Raw genomic sequence first — 12469 nt, 5'->3', positions numbered from 1 at the left:
GTAAACAGTCGTAGAACATTTATGAAACTAGAACTAGCCTATTTGAAGTGAGGAATAATGTTCAGCCATTTCGTCATGAACTTCAGCTGAACCAGACATATCATGCACAACGACAAAAAGTGTGGAAGTAAATTTCGCAACCACTTCCAAAAACAGCCGGGGACATTCTGCACGTCGCCCAAAACGTGAACGTGCACTGAGCCATGTTCCCAGTTCCCAGTTCCAGCCCCTGAGCCAGCCAGAGTTTAGTGCTGACTCAAGCCTTTGTTTCCACATTCTGCTCTGGAGAAATGAGTCGCGTCCCACACGTTTCAAGCATCCACATTTATTGTTCATCCGGGACTAAAAACATGGTGGAAAAAGGTTCTGTGTCATAATCTGTTCTTAACAAAAAATTAAAACAGATAATAAATAGCATTCTATGAACAAAAAGATGAACATCAGATGGGACAGTACACTCCAACAATAAAACCTGTGAAAGCCCCTCTCTGTGGGTAGGCACCTCTCTCACTCTTGGCGTTTACAGTACATTATATCACTCTATCCTTCATATAATTAAAGGAGGCAAAGTGTAAAGGGACATTTCATAGTTGTTATCTCTCTCTCACACACACACAGACACACTAACAGCAGAAAAAGATGACAGATCTCAGTTTTCACATGTCTCGACAAACCTTAGACATGAGTGTGTATTCATTAGAGGTTTCACATTATCCCTGCATAGTTTCACAATGTGCATTTAAAGTCAAACAAGCAAAACTCCAGCCCCGACTCCTCCCCTGGGCTGATTTGACTGTTGAAAATGACAGAGGAAGCGTTGGCTGTGGTATCTAATCAGCTGCTACATATATAACATCCATATAGCATGTAACCCCACCCCCCCTCTCTGGTTACATCCGCTGAGGAGCTTATGTTTAATCCAATGCAGTGAATTTTTTGTGCAGATCCAGAAAATCAAGATGCAGGAATTTACATTTTTCGATGTTTTCCCAGGAAATAATTTATCGATCCTGGTGTGAAACAAACCAGGCACATTAGAGAAAATATATCTATGCAGCTTGATGGCATTTAAGGGAAATGAGGGGCGGTTCATACTGCATTCTTAGAAGGAGACAAAAAAAACAAGTGAGCTCGGCCTGGGTCACGGCTTTCAGGCGAAGCTGGGACGTGGAGGTTTTCCAGGCCGGTGTCTTGTCAGGTGGACGAGCTGTTTTCAGTGGCTTTTCCTTTTTCATATCATTATGTTAATATTACATTTTAAACTTGACATAATAAAATTCATAGTTTCATCCAGTTTGTTTTTGAGTTCAGTTCGATGCAGATTGCTGCTGGTTTGTTTGTGTTGCTCGTTGAGTCGTCTCCAGATAGTAAAGCTCGTCTATTTACAGCCAGCAAACCTCAGTATTGATTAGGGAAACCTAGAGACGACAAGAAAACAATGAATGAATATGCAGGTGGCCTCTGTACAAAAGGTTTTCGGTTTGATTCTGGATACTTGTGTTTGAATATGAAAGCAGCTTCAACCGTGTTGTGACGCCGTGATCTCGGACAGCTTGACGCAGCTCGGAGTGCGAGCCCTCTGCGCCCTTTGGTACAGATCCGAGTCTCCAAAGTAGCGAGCTCTGTACAACATGCCTTCCTCTGCAGGAAACGATTCATGAAAGACAGAAGAGAGGAGGGAGTGATAAAAAAACAGAATATGTTTTTTTAATCCTTTGCCCAGAACTGGCAGAACAAACAGTCAATATGCGCAGCTTAATAAATAAATCAGCCTGATTCGTTCTACTGGCACACATACTTTGTTGTTTCTCCTTCCAACAATTGTTGCGAAGGTTGGAAATATAATCGTCCTCCACCGAACGCTCTAAATTCCTCCGATTCATCCCCGTAAACTCTTTGGAGAACTGATCCCCCACGTAATATGGCACCTTCAGGTGCTCGGTTAGCCTCTTCTGAGTGTAGCCTGCTGACCTGCACGGGAGAAAGGACAAAAGTGTGAGCGATGTCACACGTGACCGGCGATGACAAGGCTGACAGGCCTGGCACCGTCTGTCTCTGTGAGCACGACTCTGATGATGATAACGGCTGGAGTACGGGCCAGAAATGACAGAAGTGGATCAGGGACACAAAGGCAGGAGAGAAATGTGGAGAGAGGCCAGACACACAGAGCCAGAAAATCCTGAGGAGGCGGTATGGAACCGTTCTTTCCAAAACAGACAAGTCATAATAGATCTGAGGCTGCAAAACAACTAGTAACACAATATTTCAAATTGCTTTTGTTCAAAAACTGCATGAAAATCGAACAATCAAACTCACGGCCTGAAGCTGAGGCTGTAGGGGGGGGTGTTGACCATGATCTGACTGAGTGCCGACACAATAACCAGGATGAGGATGGGCATGACCTGCACGAAGAGAGCGAGTCCCCCCTGCAGAGGAAACATGACATCATTCCAACCTCTCTCTGCTTTTAAAAAAACAGACACTTGAACGTTGCAGAGGTAAAAAAAAATCACAGATGACTCAAGGTCTCCCCCTGCTGTTGAATAGTTACATTACATCACGTCTGCAGGCAGCAGGGTCTAGAAAGGAAAAAACATCAAGCTCACCTCTCGCGGTCGCTCTCGTCGCTCTCTCCTTGGAGGACGCATCCGCCCGTTAGCGTACACGTTAGCAGTACCTGGATGAAGGAAGCACATGTGGCCCTTAACATACAGATCATAACCTCTTTAACCTGGACTGAAACATAGACGGTTTATAAAAGTCGACAACACGTCTCCACTTCCTTCCACTATCCAGAAATGAAGCCAAAACATTCCGTATATCTAATTGAACGCACCTTCGTGAGTCAGCCTATCGATTATGAAGTTTCATCCTGTATTTATAGCATCAATTAACAAATTAAAACCAAAATAAACACCTTGAGCAGAGTCTGTGTGACGAGAGCAACATAAAATTCAACTTTTGCGTTTGGTCCATCTATTAACATGGAAGCTGAAGGGTTAATGACCACCAGGGGGCGATGGATGCTTTTTCGCCTCATTTTTGTGGAGCCTGTTATGTCGTCCTTCTTGCTATACAGCCTATGGTCTGAAAGCACACAGTGTAGCAGAGGCACTCACTTGACGGGTATCCTCCTCCGAAGAACATGTTGAAGAGGTCTTCAGGTGAGATGTCTGGCTCGAAGTTTCCCTGACTGGGTTCGTGTGTGGACGGATGTTGCCTCTCCTCCTCACACTGATCGTACTGCTGCCGTTTGCCAGCGTTACTCAGGACGGCGTACGCGTTCCCGATAGCTTGTGGAAAGGAAAAACACAAAGTCAAATTGTGTTTTCGAGCATCACAGAGAACAGAACAGTTGAATGCATGTTACCTTTAAAAGCCTCCGTGGCCCCTGGAGCGTGGTTCTTGTCTGGATGGAATTTCAAAGCGAGTTTTCTGTACGATCGCTTCAGTTCGTCCTCAGGCGCGTCTTTCTGGACCCCGAGGGTTTCATAGAAGTCTTTGCATTGTTTTATCCTGTGAATAAAGAACACATCACATCAGACTCCATATAAACGGAGAACATATGACCGCAGAGTAAACTCGGTATCAGTCGGGCTGACCTCCTCACGGCCTCCAGCTGGTCCGCCGTGTAGGGTTTGGAGGCGTCTGAGGGTTTTGGTTCAGGTCTCGCATCTTCACCGGTGGTCTGCCGCTGTCGAGGCCCCGAGCGCCCACTGAAGTCCGAGTGGCCGCCTGCTCTGGGTGTGAATCCATTCTTCGCTATCAGGTCCAGCAGCACTGGAACCAACACAAAAGCACCATTGTGAGGATTAACATATATGCAGGCATCCAACACACTTGCATAGGGAGATAACAACAGCAGATATTTCCTGTCTGATCTGGTCAGATTAACCAGGAAGGTCCAGAAACACTTTAAAAGGAAACACCATGAAATATCAGAAACTGTGGCCGCCTCAGCGTACTAATACTAAGAATGAATTGTAGGTTTCTTTGACTGTGGATGATGTGTAGGTCAAATCTTTGCAATCCACATTATTTTTAGTGTGTACTTGTGTTTACTACTTCTGCCTTTGTTTCCTCCCACAGTCCAACAGTGGATAGGGGGATGGGTTAATTGGATAAACGACTTCTGCCGTTGTGAGGACCAAAGACAGACATGGCAGAGTGAGGACATTCTGGTTAAGAGAGGACATTTGGGCTTGTCCTCACTTATTAGCACACATTCGTTGAGCAGCTACAGGAACCAGGTTTAGATTGAAGGTTGTGTGAGTGTGTGTAGGCCTACTTGTGTCTCATTGCATCCTCCCTCTTGGTCTGGAGCTGGAGTGTGTGTGTATAGGCAATTGTGTACACATTTTAAACTCTATAAGCACAGTACGCATTTGTTACATATACAAATATAAACATACTTTGTATCTTTTGTGGTTCCTTGTGTTTATACTTTATTTCTTGCATATTTATTACCTTTAGTGACTGTATTCCCTTTTTCTGCAGGTGCTGCAACACGGTTTATTTCACAGTGGTGGGATCATTAAACTCATCTCCTCTCATCTCATCTCATCTAATGTGATATCACAACTGGCTGTCAGACAACTGGCTTTATTTCTGGCCCAGTCACTGACTTTCTAGGTTTAGCTTGCTAATAAAAACGAGCAGCCAATTGCAAAGTGACATCACTGACTCCCTGTGTACTGTTTCATGTACAGTTAACTACCACCAGGGTACTCTCATTGTAGATGCACTTCAGCACCCCATCTGCTGTGTGCACACAGGGACTGCAGCTGGGGGGGTCTACGCGAGGCCCCGGCTCATCCGGGACGATGCAGGTGGTGCTGCAGGTGATGATGCTGCTGCTGCTGCTGTGCACCCCCCTGCTCCCTCCCTCCCCAGCTCCCCCCTGATTCCCTTTACTCCAGCTCGGCCATTTTGACTCACCCCTGGCCTTCTCGGTCGGGAACAGCCTCTGCGCCTTCTCCAGGAACCGCTGCGCCTTCTCCGGCTGCTCGTCGGTCAGCGCCTCAGTGGCGATGTCGATGCAGCGCTCCGCCTCGTCCCTGTTCACCTCCATCGCAGCAGCAGCGGCAGCAGATACGCGGAGCGGGAGTAAATACAGGCGCCTGCTGATGCCGTCATGTGGATGCTGCGGATCCCGTCGGCCGGTGACATGAAGCCGTCAGAGCCGTGATGCTGCCGCTGGAGTCGGACGGGAGCCTCTGGAAATACGTTCGAGCCCGTGTGCGCGATGTGATGACAGCGTCCGCTCCCTGCGCCACCTCGTCTCTCCACTAGATGGAGACAAACCGCTTGTTTTCAGATGAGCCCTCTGATTGGTCGCTGAGGAGTGATCGTGAGTGGGCAGCAACACGAGTTCTCTTCTTGGTTAAGTTTTTTATTTCAAATAAAAATATCAAGTCAATGCATATTGAGTCCTTTCCCCTTTTTCACAGGTCATGAATCTGTTATGTGAAATGTTCCAACTTTTCGTTCCAAACTGTTTCATCTCGTCTGATATTTTCCTCAGTCATTTTCTTTCAGGTCTTTCTGATTTATTAAACTACTAAATGTTAACAGCCATTTCAAACCACAACAGACTCTGCACTATCTGAACTATGCACAGGCCCCAGGGCCCGGATCAACCCATGACTCAGTTAATAGACTATTTATACCATTTGGAATAAATAGTAAGGTTAAGGGTAAAGGGCGGTCTTTATTGTCCCTTGTAATTTGGTTTGCAAACAGTCTTCACAAACCAAGAAGTTAGTCCATAGCCTTGAGTCTGTAATTCACCACTTGAATGAAAATCATTCACGTTCCTTTTTAGTAGAGATTCATGAACAATCTGTAAAATAAAGAGAACGTAACAATGCTTAAGGTAAAATAATTAGCAAGTCTGTCACTCTGGAAAATAATCTGCAAGTTGATATCTCTGGAAAAATAAAATGAAAGTTGCGTTCCAGGGCGCGCTGTTGAGCCATTTTGCCACGCCCATTTAAACTTACTCCAGAATACATAAATTCTCACCACTAAACTTTGGTAACAATTTGAGCACATTAAAGCCCTCAAAAAGCAATTTGCCTGGAGAAAAAACAGTACACTTTCAGTAGGGCTTTCCACTGATCGGTGCACGGGCCCTATTTAGCAGACAGCCTCATTTTATTGTTTTTGCTGAAGAGGTTCTATTTACTTGTTTTCGCTTCAAATATCAACCCAGCACCTATAGAACACGTGTGTCTATATAACAGTTTAACATATCATCACTTTGGGGATTTTCTGTATTTGCATTGGTGGGGTGAGGGTGACGTGCCACAGCTGTGTTCTATCTGTGGGCGGGCAGAGGTTTCCTGTAAGAGCGGCAACTAGAACAGCCATTACCCAACATGTCTCTCAGTGCCACATGATTACTTATTTGTTTTAACGCTTGCTCATGTGACCGTGACTCCAGATCCACGCGCGATCGGACCCACGGTGAAGTCACTGCGTGTCTAGACGGCGGTCCAGCTGCTGCCGTCGAGCGGAGGTAAATATACATCTGGCCGCGCAATGAATAAAAGGTGAACAGCAGATAAACAGCCGGCCAATCAGAGGCCGGGGCTGAGGCGAGTACTGCGCGCTGATTGGCCACTCGCACCTCCAGCCCCGGTTCCCATTGATTCTCTGCTGCGACGGCGCTGACTAGCTTCTCTCTCCCCCTTCAGAGCTGCTGGAGCTCCGCGTGCAACTCGCCAGGCCGCCCCGTGTCCGCCGTTCCCTCCCGGTGAAAGAGAGAAAACGCATCCCCACTCGTCTGTCGTCTATCGGTGAGTTGTTCTTTCTCTCCGCCGCTCATCCCTACGTTTTTTCCACAGGTGTAACATCTGCGTTACGCAACCGCCGGCGAGTGTCGTCAGAGAAGTCAGGAGCATCATCGCCACATCCACGCAGCTAGCTAGCTACCCTGGATAGCTTTATTAATAACAATAATAATGATTTAAAGATGGACGCATTTATTGTAACACTGTGTTTGGATGGTGTTTGAGGCTCAACCGACGTCTCTCTCTCTCTTTCTCTCTCTCTCCCCTCCGTGTCACAGCATCGCCACAACCGCAGCCACGATGACGGAGGCGGAGGCTTTGGAGAAGAAGCCGCTGCAGCAGCGGCGCACGTCCGGCAGCGGGAGCAGCGCCCCCCCGGAGCCCCCCAGGGAAGACACCGTGGATCACACGTACAAAGAGAAAGAGGGGCCCAAACCCCCCAGGGTCATCGTGTGGAGGAACGTCGTCCTGATGACCGTCCTGCATCTAGCCGCCGCGTACGGCGTCCTCCTCATCCCCTCAGCATCCCCCCTGACCTTGCTCTGGTGTAAGTGCACAACACTTCTACCTGTTACTGGGCAGGGGGTGTGGGGGGGGGGGGGGGGGGGGGGGCTTTCATTCTCTCAGTGTTACATCTCCTCGGCTGTTATGTCAGCAGCCCTGCCCACTCTCTCTCTCTCTCTCTCTCTCCCTCTCTCTCTCTCTCTCTCTCTCTCTCTCTCCCTCTCTCACACCACTGGTGTCTGCATGCAAAAACACGGTCGCTTACATCAGTGCATAATCCTCCCAGTAGCCTGCATGTAGGGGGGAGTATGGATGAGGCACACATCCTCAGAGATGTAATGTCTGAATGTTGCTGCCGCTGCTACACGGGGAACAGAGAGCTGCTGTTAAGTAACAGCACAGAAGAGACGACCTGATTGGTTGCTCAGTCGATCAGCAGGAAACAATCCAGCAACTTCTTTGTGAATTGATCGATGGCCGTGGGGAATCGATTACAAATCAAACTTATTAGTCTGGAAAATAATCGGGGGAATTGTGGGAAGTACCTGTCAAATGGATTATTCTTGAAAGGAATCTGCAAGTGAAATTATAATAAAAAACATTTAATTGCAGCTATACAACAGCATATATATTGGTTATAACATATATTGAGATGTAGGTTTTTCATTAGAGCAAAGAGGCTGGACTCGTGGGTAGATTGGAATGCCTCCAGTTTCATCATACATGTCAGAGATGCAATCATCAAATGGTTTAATTCGTCCAGTCACCCTCTGATATGATGCAATTACACGAGAGTGGAATAGATGCATTGTCTTGTGAAACAAGCAGGCGAGTACAGACCAGTCAAAGGTGGATTTTAAACATTAACATTTAAGCTTTTGGGTGTGAATTCACTGATTTGTTGCCTTCAACTAACATTAAAGGTTTTATAAGCTACAAGGTGATTCACAGACTTTGCAATGAGCAGTATCAGTTCTTTGTCGGGATCAGATCAGCATAACGTGGTCAAACTAATTTGTCTTTTGCATTTCTTTCCACAGCCGTACTTTGTTTTGTTGTAAGTGCTCTGGGAGTAACTGCAGGAGCTCATCGCCTGTGGAGCCACAGATCCTACAAGGCCTCCACACCCCTCAAGATCTTTCTTAGTTTAGCTAACTCCATGGCATTTCAGGTACCTGAATTTAACAGCTCCACAGGCACACACATTCATTACAGTGTAAATACCATGTTGTGTCCTTCACTGTGTGTAATCTACGTCTTAACTTATAACCCTCAGAATGATATCTATGAATGGGCCCGGGACCACAGGGTTCACCACAAGTATTCAGAGACGGACGCGGATCCTCACAACGCCGTCCGAGGCTTCTTCTTCTCTCACATCGGCTGGTTGATGCTCCGCAAACACCCGGACGTCATCGAGAAGGGACGCAAGCTGGAGCTCACTGACCTGCAGGCCGACAAAGTCGTTATGTTTCAGAGAAAGTAAGTCACTTCAGTGAATGATCTATTTTTACACTAGTAGATATAGTAAAAAATATAATTGTAAAAGAAAAGAAAAAAAAAAAAGAACTTTAGACTTTTGTCAGGTGTATTTGACTGGAACCATTGTCTCAAAGTCACAGCGTAAACTTCACCTACATAGGAATACGGGTCACTGAAGCAGTGCAGGTTAAATTAGACATTCTGGTTTAACCAGGTGACAATTACCAACATGTCATTCATGCACTTAGAGATCTGCCAACAGTCACTCTGTCATGTGAAGGAAAGTTAGGGTGTGAGCATGTCTGCCGAGCAGCGCACTTTTTTTTTCCATGGTTATGTCACACTGAGTAAATACTGACCTCCATTCTTTCCATCTCCGCCCTCTGTTTCTCCCTCACAGCTACTACAAGCTGTCAGTGGTGCTCATGTGCTTCTTCATCCCCATGTTCGTGCCGTGGTACCTGTGGGGGGAGTCCCTGTGGGTGGCCTACTTTGTCCCGGCGCTGCTGAGGTACACGCTGGTGCTGAACTCCACCTGGCTCGTGAACAGTGCCGCGCACATGTGGGGGAACAGGCCCTATGACCAGGGCATCAACCCCAGGGAAAACAAGTTTGTCACGTTCAGCGCTATAGGTACGGAGAAACACGTCAAAAGTGGGATCTCATTTCAAAACCTGCTGCAAGTCTCTGTCGAGCTTTACGAGAACTTTACTCTCATTAGGTTTTGCCAAAATGTAGAGTAAAGTACATTTGTGCACTTTTATCTTGACATAGCATAATCTCTTTGTTGGATTTAATCACATCGAAGTTGTTAAGTGTATTTGCCATTACATGTTTGGTGACATTTTCAATTAACTGGTCCTAAATCAGTGGAAACGTCTGTCTTCAGTCTGAAGTGCTCACCTCTGTTTCCCGTACTTTACAGGTGAAGGATATCACAACTACCACCACACGTTCCCCTATGACTATGCAACCAGCGAGTTCGGCTGCAAGTTGAACCTTACCACGTGTTTCATCGACTTCATGTGCTTCTTGGGTCTGGCCAAGGACCGCAAGAGAGTGTCCAACGAGCTGATCCTGGCGCGTGCGCAGCGCACCGGAGACGGGAGCCACCGGAGTGGCTAAGATCGCTGCGCCGCGGTCAGCTTCGAGGAGAAAACAACCGAGAGAGAAGAAGAAGCTTCCCAGTCTTTGACAGCTATACATTTCTCATCCTCAGAGGATGAACGTCAGCTTCATGAGGGCCTTGACCACATTTTGCTTGTTTTTGTGGTTTTTTGTAGCTGTAACTTAACAAATTGTTCAAGTCAGATTTAAAAAAAAAAAAAAAAAACACGTGTTGCTAAGCTCTTGGCCCTCAGTTTCTGTATTGTTCAGTCGGGCCAAGGTCTTGCAAAGTTGTTTTAGATTTGAAGTTGATAAGTTTTAAAAGTCAACTTCATTCTCTGCTGTTTTGCCACTTTGGTGTGCATTTCCTCATGCAAGATCAGTCATGTAGCCATTTTTATGTAGATTTTACTCAATTATTAATCAAAATGGATGAGAAGTGCCGTAACAAAAAAGGAAACAACATTTTATTCGATAGGTTGTGATACTTTTGCCTTTGTTGACGGTTTACATCAGATTTTTACAGTTCTGATTTCAATTAAGATTTGGAGCACTCTTAAAGATGTGTCAAAGTTTAAAGAGAGTTAAAATCACATTTGTTTTGTTGAAACAAAGTTGCTGGCTTTCATGAAATATGGCACCTGTGGATGACTGAGGGAACCCAGACCATCTCTTTACGACTTGACAACCAGATTGCCAAAAAGTGAACAGAAACCTCAGTCATGTGGTTTGTTTCTTTCTAACTGGGTGGTTCTCTGCGGAAAGCAGAACTTCGAAAAGGACTAATGCTTTCTTTAGTCTGTGTAGTAATTGGAGACAATCTTAAAAAAACTGCCAATAAATATTAATAGTAAAAGATAAATGTTATTTTACCTAAGAACCATGCAATGTGTTGTGTGTTTTTGATGGTTGCATAACAAGAGCGTGCCTGTTGTCGACTGACTCATTCTTAACCATCTCCATCCAGCAAGCTGAGTCAATATTGCTTCTCTAAAATTCGTTGTTGAAGTATTTTTTTTTTTTTTACATGTCTTTCTGTGGTATTCGACATGTTCCTCCTTTGTCCACAAACACCTGCCGCAGACGTCTCATTGGTCGACGTAGCAGCAGCAGCCCGGTCATGTGACAGCTCTGGCGTTGTGAAACATCATGCCACCCCATGCATGACGATATACCGTAGTAGGTGTTTGTAGTGAGGTGTTGTTTTCTTTACCGACGGAAGAGCTGCGTCTGATTTTTGTGATGTAACCGCGGAGATGCATCGCTTTTTTGGATCAACAGAGCTGTTGCCATGGTTTCCCGGCAGATTTCAGGTGTTTACTCTGGTTTAGAATATTTCTTATTGACTCAAAAGAATATTGCTCTAACCCGAACCTGTTTCTGCTTTGCAAGAATTGGATGACTGTCTTTTAAATATAAAAAATACCAAATTGGAGCACATATGTACTTTTATCCCCCCCCCCCCCTCGAAGAGTCAGCATACAACTTAATGCCTTATATATACATATAAATATATATATATATATGTCCTGTCAGATAGAGATATAAAACCCGACTAAGGTCCATGTTTACAGGCTGACGCACCAGGTCCAACATTATTACCTGTTTTTATCATTTTTTTATTCAATTGAGGCAGCATGACAACATTACGGTATTGTGAATGCAAATTGATCTGATTCAAATTTAACACAGTGTTTTATCATGAGATTAAACTTGCAAAACATGGTTCCCCTGCTGGATGTGCCAACTGTGCTCTCACAGCATCTCACTCTAAAAACCTGCAAACAAACGGGTGCTGTCATCAGAAATATCTCCACACATGCCAACAACTCCCTCTATCTGGTTTTTCCTAAAGGACCCGGAGGATGGAGAGGTTGTCAGTCTGAAAGATCATGTCAAATCTAAACTGTATCCTATTCTGAAATAAAAGTCACGATATTTTCAATACACTCGTAATTCAATTCTAACTGTCGTTGCTTTTTAAAATGTGGTTTATCAGGGTACTTAGTGTCAGTGTCTCAGTGTCGGCTGGCACGGCTCTTGTCAAGAGAATCAGGTGATTTGGCGTCAGCTGCTGCCAGAACACTCCCTCTGATAACATCTGCAAACACAACGCATCAATCAGCAGATAATAATGTCAATAATTATTCACAGATTCTAAATTACAATTTTTTTTTAACAACTTCAGGGACAAGATCAACCCGAGGGGGTGTGACATGAATAAGGGGAGAGGAACTTGATAAATTCCAAGTTATTGAAAAGAAAGTTCTTGTGTTGTCAGAATAAATATCACAAGACTTAAACAACAGGAACTGATAATAGGAATAATGTGTCATGAACACTGGGTGCCCAACCTTCCTAAAAACTAAATATTGTAAAGTAAATGACCTAAATGCTGTTCTTTTTCTTTGTGTACACACACACACACGCACACATACACACTGAGTCAGATATCTCCTGTATTTAGTGCTGCAGTAATTAGCAGTTGCCCGCAGATGAGTATAAGACTCAGGTTTCCACGGGTCAGAGAGGAATGTAGGACCGATATGTCGACCAGTTTAAAATACATCGGACTCCGTCAG

The 12469-nt window shown here is 45.2% G+C and overlaps 2 protein-coding genes across 3 annotated transcripts; one reads left to right on the top strand and one right to left on the bottom strand.

Annotated features, from left to right (window-relative positions):
- Window positions 1-317: 317 nt before the first annotated feature.
- On the bottom strand, window positions 318-5934 carry dnajb12b (DnaJ heat shock protein family (Hsp40) member B12b). Its single transcript, XM_062413759.1, has 9 exons — window positions 4939-5934; window positions 3603-3780; window positions 3371-3516; window positions 3120-3293; window positions 2607-2677; window positions 2317-2426; window positions 1799-1971; window positions 1525-1641; window positions 318-1418 (listed from the first exon to the last, which is right to left on the bottom strand). The coding sequence occupies exons 1-9, from the start codon at window positions 5069-5071 to the stop codon at window positions 1399-1401; spliced, it is 1122 nt and encodes a 373-aa protein (XP_062269743.1). The 5' UTR covers window positions 5072-5934; the 3' UTR covers window positions 318-1398.
- Window positions 5935-6373: 439 nt separating this feature from the next.
- On the top strand, window positions 6374-11832 carry scd (stearoyl-CoA desaturase (delta-9-desaturase)). Of its 2 annotated transcripts, none has more exons than XM_062413758.1 (7): window positions 6374-6520; window positions 6699-6800; window positions 7073-7341; window positions 8339-8469; window positions 8575-8780; window positions 9181-9413; window positions 9706-11832. In XM_062413758.1, the coding sequence occupies exons 3-7, from the start codon at window positions 7095-7097 to the stop codon at window positions 9903-9905; spliced, it is 1017 nt and encodes a 338-aa protein (XP_062269742.1). In that variant the 5' UTR covers window positions 6374-6520; window positions 6699-6800; window positions 7073-7094; the 3' UTR covers window positions 9906-11832. The 2 variants fall into 2 exon arrangements, with proteins under 2 accessions (XP_062269742.1, XP_062269741.1); XM_062413757.1 differs by lacking the exon at window positions 6374-6520 and adding an exon at window positions 6529-6554.
- Window positions 11833-12469: the final 637 nt, after the last annotated feature.

Source organism: Platichthys flesus, chromosome 20, assembly GCF_949316205.1.
Source record: "Platichthys flesus chromosome 20, fPlaFle2.1, whole genome shotgun sequence".
In the NCBI taxonomy this organism is placed as follows: Eukaryota; Metazoa; Chordata; class Actinopteri; order Pleuronectiformes; family Pleuronectidae; genus Platichthys; species Platichthys flesus.
Note: the sequence above shows the minus strand (reverse complement) of the source record. Positions and strands in the feature narration are given on the sequence as shown.

What these genes read in the sequence shown, in the direction of transcription:
- dnajb12b (XM_062413759.1), bottom strand. Translation starts at nt 5,071, where the DNA reads ATGGAGGTGAACAGGGACGAGGCGGAGCGCTGCATCGACATCGCCACT. An exon ending in CAGCTGGAGGCCGTGAGGAG is followed by an intron (nt 3,517 to 3,602) that starts GTCAGCCCGACT and finishes CTTTATTCACAG; the next exon opens with GATAAAACAATGCAAAGACT. An exon ending in CGGAGGAGGATACCCGTCAA is followed by an intron (nt 2,678 to 3,119) that starts GTGAGTGCCTCT and finishes TCCTTCATCCAG; the next exon opens with GTACTGCTAACGTGTACGCT.
- scd (XM_062413757.1), top strand. An exon ending in CCCCCTGACCTTGCTCTGGT is followed by an intron (nt 7,342 to 8,338) that starts GTAAGTGCACAA and finishes TTCTTTCCACAG; the next exon opens with CCGTACTTTGTTTTGTTGTA. An exon ending in GTCGTTATGTTTCAGAGAAA is followed by an intron (nt 8,781 to 9,180) that starts GTAAGTCACTTC and finishes TCTCCCTCACAG; the next exon opens with CTACTACAAGCTGTCAGTGG.